General features: G+C 44.7%; 2 protein-coding genes across 5 annotated transcripts in view; one reads left to right on the top strand and one right to left on the bottom strand.

Moving 5' to 3' along the window:
- MBLAC1 (metallo-beta-lactamase domain containing 1) overlaps positions 1–14,653 on the top strand; it is a 66,266-nt gene that overhangs the window by 27,470 nt on the left and 24,143 nt on the right. The gene's annotated exons all lie outside the window — the stretch shown is intronic.
- Positions 6,588–7,130, bottom strand: LOC118881153 (deoxyuridine 5'-triphosphate nucleotidohydrolase, mitochondrial-like). Its single transcript, XM_036825708.1, is given in 3 exon segments — positions 6,588–6,956; positions 6,958–7,100; positions 7,103–7,130. Coding segments are annotated over 3 exon segments (480 nt in total). The 3' UTR covers positions 6,588–6,647.

The following is a 14,653-nucleotide window of genomic DNA, read 5'->3' as shown; positions in this document are numbered from 1 at the left end:
ACGCTTCTCAGGGGGTTCCATCTGCAGCTGTGCGACCCTGGCTCATCCAGAGCCTTCCCTGGACAGAGGGGATGAAGGTCAGAGCAGTCATGAGCCATCCTGGTGACAGTCCCTGGGACCCTCTCTGATGGAGGCCCTGCCTACCTGTGACTGGTGGTGGGCAGGGTGAGAGATTGGGGGCTGGGAACTTTGGTGACCCCCCAGGGCTGGCTGGGATGGAGGCTCTGCTCACCCCCTCCCCAGGATGACGTTGGCATTGGTACTGGGTAGAAGGAGGGCAGGGGAAGACATGATTTCATTAGGAAGTGGCATTAGTTCTCTGGAGGTGGAAAAAAACAGACCAGCTTCCTTTCTCCTTTTCTTAGTTTTCCCCCAATTCTAATAGTTTTTTTCCGTAATTTTCCCATAGCCAGCCAAGCAGCCTCCACCCTGCCTTTGCATCTATTTTTCTTACCTCTCCTCCCAGGCCCGAGAAGAGTGATTCTGCACTTTCATGGAGCCCTCTTATCTGAGTCAGGCCTTGAACATCCATTTTCTCTTTTTCAGCTTTACAACATTCTGTGATGAATGTATTCCTATCTCCATTTTACCCAGGGGGAAAATGAGGCACAGAGTCTTAATATCATGGAGTCCTCTGGGCTGTGAAAGATGCTTGGGCTGAACTGGTAACAGCTGGAAAGGGGGGCAGAAGAGAGGAAAAGGGATCCACTGGCTTCTTGGCAGTGCCTTCAGAGGGTACCTGCCCTGTGTGTGGGGAGACATCTGGGTTCTATTCCTGCCTCACCCCACTAGCTTGGGACCTGGAATGTCTCCTCCTTGCCTGGCCTCTGGAGGAGGGGGCTGGACCCCGCCAGGGGGCGCCACTGCCCATTCTCTTAGGCAGCACAGAACTTTTACAAAACAGGCTCTGGGTAACCTTTGCAAGCACCCACTGTCCAGGTGCCCACAGGCCCCGCTGCTTCCACAGAAGTTCTCCCTAGATGCAAGTTGCACATTTCACATCATGTTCAGGCCCCTGGACCCAGTTGGAGCCCCATGAGGGTAGGATTTGTGAGGTGTGGTTTCTGCTCAGGGATGGCACGAGGTCTCTAGGTTTGTTCATCTTCCCTTCCCCAGTAGGCATGGGAGGGCCTGGGATGCAGCCTGGTGCTGTGGCTCTACTCACAGAGGAGGCTTGTGGGAGGAGGAGGCCTGGAGTTTTGTGATTCAAAGATGGGCAGAGCCTAAATGCAGCCCTTTAGCCCAGGTAGACATGAGGGAGACATGAGGGAGAGGTCAGAAACTGTGTGATAGCAGCAGGGACAGGTGAGGGCTATGAGCCATGGACCACATGAGAGAGAGAACCACTGCCTTAGATCTTCCCCACTTTCTCCCAAGTTTCCATCCTCCCTTCCTCATTGGCCACGTCCATCACTGCCCCAGCCTCTTCCCCTTCCATGGCACCTCACCCTACTCTTGCTTTCCCCCAAAGATTAGTGATAAGGCAAAGATGTGCGTTGTCACTATCTCCATTCGTTGTGCTGGAAGGTTCTAGCCCATATAATAAGGCAAGAAACAGAAATAAAATTTTTCTAGCTGTATTTTCTTAGATTCTATATTTATCTGTTTGGCATCCATTTATCACAGGGCCAATTGTACTAACTCTCTTTTCTTCCTTTCTGTATTCTTGAAGCTCTGATATCTGGGAGACCAGGAGTTACTGCTCACGGACCAGGGAGTTACTGCTCCTTCCAGATCTAACTAATTCTTAGAGATAGATAGCAAAGGGCTTTCTTGGGAACACACCTTTCATATACAAACTATCCACTCCCGGCCCCATACTCTATACCACCTCCTTTATCTAACTCTCACACAGCAACCCAATATTTCCCCTGCCCTAAATCAACCCAGGGCCAGGTGCCAGACAACTAAGGAAAGCACCTATAGCCCAACACCCACCAGAATTATTCAGAGTAGCCAATCTTAAACTGTTTTTTGTCCTGCCTTGTTTTTCCTGCAGAAAACATAATAAAGATTGTTTTCTTTATCCTCATTCTTTTTTTAAAAAAATATTTATTTATTTGATTGCAGTGGGTCTTAATTGCTGCAGGTGGTCTCCTTAGTTTGGGCATCCGAACTCTTAGTTGCGCCATGCATATGGGTGGGATCTAGTTCCCGGAACGGGGATTGAACCCGGGCCCCCTGCATTGGGAGCGCAGAGTCTTAACCACTGCATCACCAGGGAAGTGCCTATCCTCATTCTTGTTTCTGCCTCCTGAATGACTCTGGTGCTTCCCCACCTATAAGGGGTGGTGTACACCCTCCCCTTGGGAAATATAAGTAATAAAAATCTTCTTTCAGGACTTCCCTGGGGATCCAGTGGTAAAGAATCCACCTTGCAAAGCAGGGGATACCGGTTCGATCCCTGGTCAGGGAAATAAGATCCCACGTGCCGCGGGGCAACTAAGCCCACGCGCCACAACTACTAGCTCCTGCGCCTCAACTAGAGAGCTTGCATGCCGCAAACTACAGAGCCCACACGCCCTGGAGCCTGCGTGCCACAACTAGAGAGAGAAGACCAGCATGCCACAACTAGAGAGAAACCCGCGCGCTGCAATGAAAGATCCCGCATGCCTCAATGAAGATCCCGCGTGCTGCAACTAAGATCCGACGCAGCCAAAAATAAATAAAATAAATAAATAAATAATAAATAAATCTTAAAAAAAAATCTTCTTTCAATGACCTCTCTGAGTTGTCAGTCAATCACCTCTATAAATTAAAATCCTGCAGGTATAGTAATTGAGACAAAAGCCATCCAGATTGAAAAGGAAGAAGTAAAACTGTCTTTATTCACAGATGACTTGGTTATTTATGTAGAAGATCCAATGGAATCTACAAAAAAACTACCAGAACTATTAGTGAGTTAAGCAGGTTTACAAGATCAGTATACGGAAATCAATTTTATATACTAACAACAAATAATTGGAAATTGAGATGAAAACAATGCTATATACAATATTATCAACAATGCCAGATATTTAGGAATAAATATGATGGAAGATGTGCAAAATCTGAACAGTGAAAACTACAAAGTATCGCTGAGAGAAATTAAAGAAGACAAATAAATGGAGACTTCACACATAAGAGGACTAAATACTGTTATACAGCAATTCTCCCCGGATAATACGTAGATTTAACACAATCTCAGTCAAAATCCCAGTAGGTTTGGGATTTTTTTTGTAGAAATTGACAAGACAATTCTAACATTCCTATAGAAAACTAGCTACCTAGAACAGCCAAAAAAAACTTTGCAGTTGAAGAACAAATTTGGAGGATTTATGCTACCTGACTTCAAGACTTATTATTACAAAGCTACTGTAATCAAGATGTATTGGCATCAAGGAAGACAAATAGATTACTGGAACCGAACAGAGGGTACATAAATAGACCCACACGTTTATGATCAATTAATTTCCAACAAAGATGCAAAGGCAATTCAGTGAAGAAATGATAGTCTTTTAAACAAATTGTACTGGAACAATTTGATATTTATATACAAAAAAAACCCAACACAAAAACTAACAGAACTGGGGCTTCCCTGGTGGCACAGTGGTGAAGAATCTGCCTTCCAATGCAGGGAATGTGGGTTCGATCCCTGGTCAGGGAACTAGATCCAACATGCATGCCACAACTAAGGACCCCACCGGCCACAAGTAAGGAGCACACGTGCTGCAACTAAGGAGACTGTAAGCCGCAAATAAGACCCAGCACAACCAAAATAAATAAAATTAAATTTAAAAAAAAACCAAAAAACAACAGAACTTACACTATATTCAAAAATGAGCTCAAAATGAATTGTAGGCCTAAATATAAGTCCTAAAATTATATAACTGAAGAAAAAAACATAGGAGAGAATCTTTGTGACCTTGGGTTAGGCAAAGATTTCTTAGATTCAGCACCAAAAGCATGACATAAAAGAAAATATTGAAAAATTGGAGTTCATCAAAATTAACAACTTCTGTTCTTCAAAAGAAACTGTCAAGGAAGTGAAAGACAAGATATAGATAGGGAGAAAATATTTGCAAATCATGTAACTAACAACGGACTTGTATCCAGAATATATAACGAACTCTCAAAGATTAATAAGAAAACAAAATTCCAATTAAAAACATGAGCTAGGGCTTCCCTGGTGGCGCAGGGTTAAGAATCCGCCTGCCAATGCAGGGGACACGGGTTCGAGCCCTGGTCCAGGAAGATCCCACATGCCACGGAGCAACTAAGCTCGTGTGCCACAACTACTGAGCCTGAGCTCTAGAGCCCATGAGCCACAACTTCTGAGCCTGCATGCCACAACTACTGAAGCCCATGTGCCTAGAGCCTGTGCTCTGCAACAAGAGAAGCCACCGCAATGAGAAGCCTGCACACCGCAACAAAGAGTAGCCCCGCTCGCCGCAACTAGAGAAAGCCCGCGCGCAGCAATGAAGACGCATCACAGCCAAAAATAAAAATAAATAAATTTATTTTTTAAAAAAACGTGAGCTAAAGATGTGAATAGATACTTCATCAAAGAAGATACATAGGTAACAAATAAGCACATGAAAAGATGTGTAACATCATAAGTCATTAGGGAAATGCAAATGAAAACCACAATGAGATACCACCATACATCTATTAAATGGCTAAAATTAATAGACCAACCATACTAACTGTTGGCAAGGACATGGAGCAACCAGAGCTCTCATCCACAGCAGGTGGGAATGTGAAATGGTACAACTACTTTGGCCATTCCTTAAAAAGTTGAACATACATCTACCGTTTGACATAGTCATACCATTCACAGGTATCACAGTGTTGACCAGCAGCATCAACCTGGGACTTGTGGGAAATGCCAATTCTCAGGCCCCAGCCTGACCTGCTGAAGTTTGAGAACCACTGCCCTGGGGCAAGGACTGATGCTGGGAACCTGCTTTGTGTGTTACATTTACTTTTCACAGCAATCCTGTGAGATAAAGGAATTTGATTCCCATCTGACAGAGGAAGGCACTGAGGCTCAGAGAGGTGACCTCACTTACTCTGGTTCCCTCCACGTCTGGATCTGGACCACACTCAGGTCTGTCTGCCTCGTGAGCTTGGCGCTTACCCAAGATTGCCCTGATTGCCCCTGCACCACCAACCACCCCCGTTAACCTCCCTCACTTCCCCTTCCTTCCACAGCCCATCCTGAGGGGTCATTCATTGTGCTTCATTCAGCTGGCCACTTCTCAGGGTCTGGGGAAACAAAGGCAGGAGGGATGTGAGTGTGGCCCCTGAGGTGAGGCAGGACACACGAGGCAAAGAAAGAGCACAGGGAAGCGGGAGGGACGAAGGGCAAGGTCTTGGTCTCTGCTCTTTCCCATGGGCTGTCCACGGGCCTCTGCTGACATCAGCACTCTGTTTACTTCCTCTTGTTTTTTTTTTTTTTTTTTAATTTTATTTATTTATTTATTTATGGCTGTGTTGGGTCTTCGTTTCTGTGTGAGGGCTTTCTCTAGTTGCGGCAAGCGGGGGCCACTCTTCATTGCAGTGCGCGGGCCTCTCACTATCGTGGCCTCTCTTGTTGCGGAGCACAGGCTCCAGACGCGCAGGCTCAGTAGTTGTGGCTCACGGGCCTAGTTGCTCCGCGGCATGTGGGATCTTCCCAGACCAGGGCTCGAACCCGCGTCCCCCGCATTAGTAGGCAGATTCTCAACCACTGCGCCACCAGGGAAGCCCCTTCCTCTTGTTTTGCAGGCAGGGAGGGGCCCAGAGAAGGCTTCTCCTGCGCTGGTTGGGTGCAGGCGTGCAGTGAGCCCTCCAGAAACTAGAGTCCAGCTGGGAAGGGAAGACTCTCAGCTTGCTTCACTATGTGAAGCAAGTAGAGGGAGACCCAGGCCCAACAAAGTTGAAACAGGCAGGGATGACATCTCCCACTTCCTGTGTGTCGGGTGCTTTGCACTCGTGTTGGCTACGTTTCCTTATTTGCTGTATTCTTGATGCTCTGACATCCGGGGCCTCACTGACCAGGGAGAGACTGTCCCTCCCAGGGCTGCCAGTTCTTAGGAAAGCAATGGACGTGCCCAGGAGCTCACCTGTCATATGCAGACCAACCAGTCCAGAGCCCACACTCCCCACCACCTCCTCCGTGTGGCTCTCATGCTCCAGGAGGCCCATGTTCTTCTGCCGTATTCATCCCAGGGCCAGGTACCAGGCAACTAGGGACAGCCCCTAATTCCCAGCGCCCGCAGATATCATTCATACCAGCTGATCCTAAACCTGCCTGCTCTCCCTTGCCTTGTCTCTCTCACAGAACCTACAACAAAGGCTCCTGCCCACGTTTCCCCCTCCCTCCCTCTGCCTCCTGACTGACCCTGGTGCCTCCCTGCATGGCCCTGCGTGGAGTGCTGGGCATCTTGTTTTTATGGTTTTGTGAATATAAACTGCTTCCTTCATAACAGCCAATTTTGTGTCTGTGTGTCTCACCATACTTGATTAAAACAAATCCAGGCCCTATATATATATCTTTGTTGCTAATCTATTTTATACCTAGTTTATATTTCTTAATCCCTTAATTATGTTTTTTTTTTTTTAAGCAAAGTCTTTATTTTCAAGGAAAATGTACATTTTCTCATTTTCTGTCCTTGGCATAAATCTTAATTATTTCCAGTGGAACCAAAACCTCCTGAACCCCTTTCAGTGTCATCTAAAACTTGAACTTCCTCTATTTCTGGGTAAAATATCTGTTCACAAATGAGCTGGGCAATTCGATCACCCTTTTTGACTTCAAACTTTTCTTTGCCAAAATTAAACAGTACAACACCAACATTTCCTCTATAATCTTCATCTATGACACCAGCTCCTACATCTATGAAGTGTTTTGCAGCCAAGCCAGAACGTGGAGCTACTCTCCCATAGCACCCAGAAGGAATGTCTGTTTTCACAGGGGCTTTCTCCATAGGTGGTAACTGTGTAATCATAGGCACTGTACAGGTCATAGCCCGCGGCGCGCTCAGACCCCTTGGTCGGAGTGGTGGCGTGCTCTGAAAGCCGGGCAAAGCGGAGCCGCATGCCGCCCTCCTCCGCAGGCCGGGCCCATTTACTGGGGAGATGACTTGTGTCTCTTGAGAGCAGGGCATGGCAGGGCAGAATGTCTTAATTATGTTTTATCATATACATTTGTTTGTGTCTTTTTTAAGATTCCACATATAAGTGATAACAGAGTATTTGTCTTTCTCTGTCTGACATTTCATTGAGTGTAATACTCCCTAGGTCTATCCACACTGTTGCAAACGGCAGAATTTCATTCTTTATATGGCTGAGTAATATTCCATTATACACACACACACACACACACACACACACACACACCACATCTTCTTTATCTGTTCATCTGTTGATAGACACTTGGGTTGCTTCCATGTCTTGGCTATTATGAATATTGCTGCTATGAACATTGGGGTGCATGTATCTTTTCAAGTTAGTGTTTTCATTTTCATGGATATGTACCCATGAGTGGAATTGCTGGATCACATGGTAGTTATTTTTAGTTTTTTGAGGAACCCCCATACTGTTTTCCATAGTGGCTGCACCAATTTACCAAATCCAGCTTATGTTTTAAAAAAGCTCTTAACTCTCCCAACAACCCCAGGAGGTAGGCAGGGTTTATTTTGATCCTCATTTTTATGCAGGAAGAAACTCAGGTCCCAAATGAGATTATGAGATTTAACTGAGGTCACATCACATGTAAATGTCCGCTGCAGCGTTGGGTCTGAGCCCAGAGCCCGTGCTCCCTACCACTTCCCCACGCAGTGAGGAAGGTCAACAGCTCTCTGGCCCCATTAACAACCAATGCTTCCCTTTTCTGTGTTGTCTTCCTGCTACACAGAGAGAAGCTTGAGGACTGACTGGGACACTGGCTCAGGGGGCTTTGGGTCCTTGTCACGTGGCACAGTGAGTGGGGCAGTCAGTGCTGACTGAATGTTTACGGAAGAAGGAGAGCTCTTTAAAGGATGGGTATCTGTGTGATGATCCATGTAGCTTTCCAGGCCGTGTGGAGGGTCCTCAGTGTTACCTCATCCTATCCTCACTGGGACCCTCCAAGGGAGGTACTGTTATTACCCCCACTTTACAGATGAGAAACCCGAAGCTCAGGGAAGGGAAGTCATCCGCCCCACAGTCGACTCCAGAGCCTGTGTCTGTAGTTCCTGCTTCTGTCATATTCACAAATTTCATATTTGTGGGACCGAGACTTCCTCTCTTGTCAGCCTCCTTTTCATGCCACCAGCATGCATTTCAGCTCCTGGTCAATCTGACAAATGCTGATTGGGCTTCTAAGGAGATGAGAGTAGAGGGCTGAGAACTGGGGATCAAAGGCTGACCCCCGACCTTGCTGAGCTCCCAGGCTGGGAGAAGTGAAGGATACTCAGAAGAATGGGACCAGGAGATCATTTTCTGCACTTCCCCTCAGAGCAGTGTGCTGCTAAGTGTTCACCAAACCATCCCCAGAAAAGGAGTCCTGATTTGTAGGCTTTTCCAATTTCCATGTGTCAAGTTAACTATTGTATGGACTGACTGTTTGTGTGCCCCCCTCACCCCAAATCCATATGTTGAAGCCCTAACCCCCAGTGTGGCTGTATCTGGAGATGCGCCCCTAAGGAAATGCTTAAGGTTGAATGAGGTCATGAGGAGGGGGCCCTGGCCCAATAGGAGTAATGTCCTCATGAGAAGTGACCCCAGAGTGCCCCCTCTGCCTCCTCTACGAGTCTGTGCTCAGAGGCCATTGTGAACACAGGGCAAGAAGGCGGCCACCTACAAGCCAAGGGGAAGAGGCCTCAGGGTGAAACCTACCTTGTCAGCACCTGGATCTTGGGCGTCCCACCCTCCAGAACTGTGAGAAATAAATTTCTGTTTTTTAGCCACTCCGTCTGTGCTATTTTGCTCTGGCAGCCTGAGCAGATAATACAGCTACCAATGTGAAATCACTGAATGTGAGTCAGGAGGAAATGTACAGCATGTGTACAGCCTTCCCACCGTGAGGATACAATAGCACAGTAGCCTCGAGAGCATACGTAGTAGTGAAATATGGTTTCTGCGGTCAGAGAGAAGGATTTTTTCTCTCTCCTAGTTGCTCTGTCAGGGTGGGCATGGGTGCTGCTGCTGCTTCTGGGTTGCCACTACTGCCATGAGAGTGCATCTTTGGGACAGGGTCTGGCCTCAGGGCAGGGTTGGGTGGGATTACAAATAAAACCAGGATTCTCCTCCTACTCTCTCTGTCCTAGGTCTCTGATCAGAAAAAGAGGGTTTTTGTGGGAGCTTTTTCTTCCTGTGCCTGCTATGCAGTTCTGGGATTCAGGATGCGCTGAGTCTGAGCTGAGAGATATGGGAGGAAACCAAACCAAACCAAACCATAAACTCACTGCCATACCCTTCCATGAGTTTTGATTCCTCTCTCCAATCTGTCTGCTAGTCCTTACTTTTCAGGGTCTTCCAATTGTTGCTTCATGTATTCGTCCAGGGTTTTAGTTGTAATCAGTGGGGGGTAGATAGTGTGGAGTGTGTTTACTCATCTTAACCAGACCTGGGACTCCTACCTTGATATTTTCAATCCCACAAATTAGGCATCATTGTTACTGTTTTATAAGCTCAGTATTACTTTTGATTTATCTGCATGCTTGCTTCTTTCTTCTCACCATTCCCTTTTGTACCTCAGACCTTACTTCTTTCTGTTACTTTTATTTTGTCTGGAAATGTCTTTATTTTGCTAGAATTCTTGAAAATAACTTATCTGGCTACATGATTCTAGGTTGACATAGTTTTGTTCTCAACACTTCAAAGATAACATTGCACTATCTTTTGGGTTCCAGTGAGAAGTTAGCTGTATATATTTTTTAAAAGATTTATTATTTTATTTATTTATTTTATTTATTTTTGGCTGCATTGGGTCTTAGTTGCGGAACGCGGGATCTTTCGTTGCAGCACGTGGGCTCTTTGTTGCCGCACATAGGCTGCTCTCTAGTTGTGGTGTGCGGGTTTTCTCTTTCTAGTTGTGGTGCACAGGCTCCAGGGCACATGGGCTCTGTAGTTTGCAGCATGCAGGCTCTCTAGTTGAGGCGCGGGAGCTCAGTAGTTGTGGGGCGGGGGCTTAGTTGCCCTGTGGCATGTGGGATCTTAGTTCCCCGCCCAGGGATCAAACCCATGTCCCCTGCATTGGAAGGCAGATTCTTTACCAGTGGACCACCAGGGAAGTCCCTAGCTGTCTATTTGTGGCTCTTCTGTAGATACTTGTTTTTTTAAATTTTCCCTACTATTAACATCTCTTTGTCTTTGGTATTTTACAGTTAGACTAGAATGTTTCTGGTTGTGGACTTTTTTATTTACTATGCTTGGAATTTATTGGGCTTCCTGAATCAATACTGGAAAATTCATTTTCTTATCAAATACTGCTTATTTCCCAGTTTCTCTAGTCTCTCTTTCTGAAGTTGTATTATTAGACACGTCAGACATTTTTTAACTCTGTCTTTTATATTTGACTTTTTTTTCCTTCATATTTTCCCTCTCTGTACATCCATGCTGCATTCTGACAATGTCTTTGGACCTATCTTAAGCCAACCCACAAATTTTATCTCCAGCTGTATTTAATTTGCTGTTTAATGTACCCATTTACTCTTTTATTTCAATTTTTATATTTTACATTTGTAGAGTTTCTATTTGTGTTTTTCCCCAAAATCTGCCTGGTCAGTTTTACATTCTCTTGTTTCATCATACTTCCAATATCTTCTTTTATTTCTTTACACATGTTGATTTATGAGCAGTGTCAGATACTTCTAATATCAGCAATCTTTGAAGGTCTAACTCTGCAGTTAATTGTTTCTGTAGTTCTTTTGCTCATGATCAGTTGTTTTGTTGTGTTTGATGGTTTTTTAAAAAATAAATTTATTTATTTTATTTATTTATTTTTCGCTGTGTTGGGTCTTTGTTGCTGCATACGGGCTTTCTCTAGTTGTGGCGAGCCGGGGCTACTCTTCATTGCGGTGCATGGGCTTCTCATTGCAGTGGCTTCTCTTGTTGCAGAGCACAGGCTCTAGGCACATGGGCTTCAGTAGTTGTGGCACACGGGCTCAGTAGTTGTGGCTCGTGGGCTCTAGAGTGCAGCCTCAGTAGTGGTGGCACACGGGCTTAGTTGCTCCGTGGCATGTGGGATCTTCCCGGACCAGGGCTCAAACCCGTGTCCCCCGCATTCCCAACCACTGCGCCACCAGGGGAGTCCTGTTTGATGGTTTTGTTTGTTTGTTTGTTTTTGTTTTGTTTTTTTATAAATTTATTTATTCATTTCTGGCTGTGTTGGGTCTTCGTTTCTGTGCGAGGGCTTCCTCCAGTTGTGGCGAGCGGAGGCCACCCTTCATCGCGGTGCGCGGGCCTCTCACTATCGCGGCCCCTCCTGTTGCGGGGCACAGGCTCCAGACGCGCAGGCTCAGTAATTGTGGCTCACGGGCCCAGTTGCTCCGCGGCATGTGGGATCTTCCCAGACCAGGGCTCGAACCTGTGTCCCCTGCACTGGCAGGCAGATTCCCAACCACAGCGCCACCGGGAAAGCCCTGATGGTTTTTTAATTGATATTTCATCTTACTTGGAACTTAATCTGTGGGAATTCTTTGAGGCCTAGGTGTAAGGGCCTTCCTCCAGAGGGGATCTGTTTTTACATCTGCTGGGTACAGGTATACTACGCATGAGGGTCACTTTAAATGACATTTTTGGCTTATATTTTTCAAGCCTCACAGGCATTGTAAATTTTGGCCTACACCCTCGAGAGTGTGAGTGAGGGTTAGGGATGCTCTGAGGGAAGATATTTTTCATGCTTTTCTCTAAAGCTATGGCTGAAGAATCAGTCTCCACTACCTCTCCCTTCATGGCAGTTCTTTTTCTTCTGGCTCACTTTCTGAGGGTCAGTGATTTAGGGGTCCTGGCTTTATGCAAAGATCTCGTCTGATCTCCATCCTGCTCTGGCCCGGGCTTTGTCTCTTGTCACCAGAGATTTGGAGGCTGGTTAAAGCCCAGGCTTTACCTTTGGGCCCCTGGGGATTGGATGATTGATGCAAGGTATCTTCCAGGACACATTCATTTGCAACTTGCCTCTTATTCTTGCGATATTGTGATTGATAAGAAATATATATACTTGGTGATTCGGATGACCAAAACATATTTCTCATATATATGTGGTTTTCCTCCACAGTTCCTGACTCACAGCTCCCAAAACGCTTGGAAATTCCTGAGCCATAAGAGCAATAGGAACATCTTTTGTTATAATGTTTGGTCTCTTATCCTCCGTTCTTGAAATTGCTTCAGAGCCATAAAGGTGAAATGAGTATATTGTTATTCATAACAACCTCCTTTCCACTGCCACTGGGTTAAGGAGGTGACTTCTTGAACGTTCTGTAGCTTAGTTGCACCTGCACAGCAGGACAATTCCCTCACCCTTTTCTTACCTCCAATCACATTTCCCCAAGCTCCCCAAACCTCATCTTTATCCCATCAATATCCTGAGCCCCACCCCTTCCGGGAGGCAGATTTCCTGTTTCCTCGCTTGGCCGCCTTGTGAATAAACCTTTTCTCTGCAAACTTTGGTGTCCCATGGTTTGCCTGCTGTGCATTGGGCGAATGAACCAGGTTCGGTAATGTATTTTTCTACTTTTAAATTGATTTGTCGTTCATTAGATATTTTGAATTCTAATTCTCTGCTTATTATATATGTTGCAAACATCATCTCTCTGTATGAGGCTAGTTATTTCACTTTATTGTGCTTTTGAACTATAGAAATTTAAATCTAATCTTTTCAGATTTATCTAACTCTGTGTGTCTTACTTAAGAAATCCTGTCCTACTCCTAAGGTCATAAAGACAGCCTCCTGTATTTTCTGTTTAAGACTAAAAGTTTGCTTTTCATATTTAAGTTTTAAATCATATCCAGTGGAATTGGTTTTTGTGTAAGGTGTGAAGTTGGAATTTAGTTTTTTCCAGATGGATGGCCAATTGTCCTGGCTATCCTTCCCCGTAGGATTGTAATGCCATCTCTCTAATATATAAAGGTTCCACATGCGCAAGGATATATTTCCATGCTCTCTTCTCATTGCTCTATTGGTGCCAAAGCCAGTGTCTTAATTTCAGTAACTTTTTAATTAGTATCAAGATGTGAGACCTGGTATGCAAGACCCTCATCTAATTTTGGTTCTTCAAAATCTCATTTAGTCTAGGTGTTTTGCTCTTCTGTTTGCATTTTACAATTTGCTTACCAATTTCCATGATAAAACCTGTTGGGATTTTTATTGGTTTGGTATGTCTTTATGGTCTAATTTGAGGAGAATTGACATATTTAACTTATGATATTGAGTCTATTCATGACCATGGCATAAAATAAAATAATTTCAATAGTTTTATATTTTTTCAAAAAGGTCTTACATTTCTTTTATTAGATTTATTCACGTTATTCCTAATAGCGTATTGTTTGTTGTTTTAGATAATTGTATCTTTTTCATTAATTCAGGTCTATTGTGACATAATTTACATAAAGTAAAATTTATCCTTTTTAGGTATTACAGCTCAATGAGTTTTAAAGGGTATAGGGCTGTGTATCCACCATTACAGTCAAGACAAAGAATATTCCAGTACCCTGCGTCCTTTCATGCCACTTTGTAGTCAATACTGTCCTCCCATTTCCAGCTTTTGGCAATGACCGCTCTGAATTCTGTCCCTATACTTTTGCCTTCTCCAGATTGTCACGTAAATGGAATTGTACAGTATGTAGCCTTTTGAGTTTGGCTTCTTTCACTTAGCAAAGTACTTTTGAGATTTGTCCACATCTTTATGTGTATTGGTAGCTGATTCCTTTTTACTGCTGGGTAGTATTCATTGTATGGATGTACCATGACTTGTTGACCCACTCACCAGTTGATCAGCTGAGGGACAATTTTTCCCTCTGTTTTGGATAATTATGAATAAAGTTGCTATGAACATTAGTGTACAAATTTGTGTGAGAACATGCTTTCATTTCTCTGGGGTAAATACCTAGCAGTGGTATTATTGGGTCATATGGTACATATGTATTTACATGTATTAGAAATTGTCAAAATGTTTTTCAAAGTGGTCATACTATTTTTCATCCCCATCAGTGAAGTGTGAGAGTTTTAGTTGCTCTGCATCCTCACCAATTCTTGGTATTGTAGTGGTATCTCATTGTGGTTTTAATCTGCATTTTCCTAATGACTAATAATTTTGAACTTCATTTCATGTCATTATTTGCCATCTGTATCTCTTCTTTGATAAAATATCTGTTCAAATCTTTTGTACAATTTTTTTTAAATAAATGATTTATTTATTTATTTATTTTTGGCTGCGTTGGGTCTTCGTTGCTGTGCGCAACCTTTCTCTAGTTGCAGTGAGCAAGGGTTAATCTTCATTGCGGAGCACCGGCTCTAGGTGCGCGGGCTTCAGTAGTTGTGGCTCGTGGGCTCAGTAGCTTTGGCTCACGGGCTCAGTAGTTGTGGCTCGTGGGCTCACTAGTTGTGGCTCACGGGCTGTAGGGCGCAGGCTCAGTAGTTGTGGCACACGGGCTTAGTTGCTCCGCAGCATGTGGGATCTTCCCGGACCAGGGCTCAAACCTGTGTCCC

This window comes from Balaenoptera musculus, chromosome 15 (assembly GCF_009873245.2).
Source record: "Balaenoptera musculus isolate JJ_BM4_2016_0621 chromosome 15, mBalMus1.pri.v3, whole genome shotgun sequence".
Taxonomy (NCBI): domain Eukaryota; kingdom Metazoa; phylum Chordata; class Mammalia; order Artiodactyla; family Balaenopteridae; genus Balaenoptera; species Balaenoptera musculus.
This window is presented reverse-complemented; position numbering and strand designations above follow the sequence as displayed.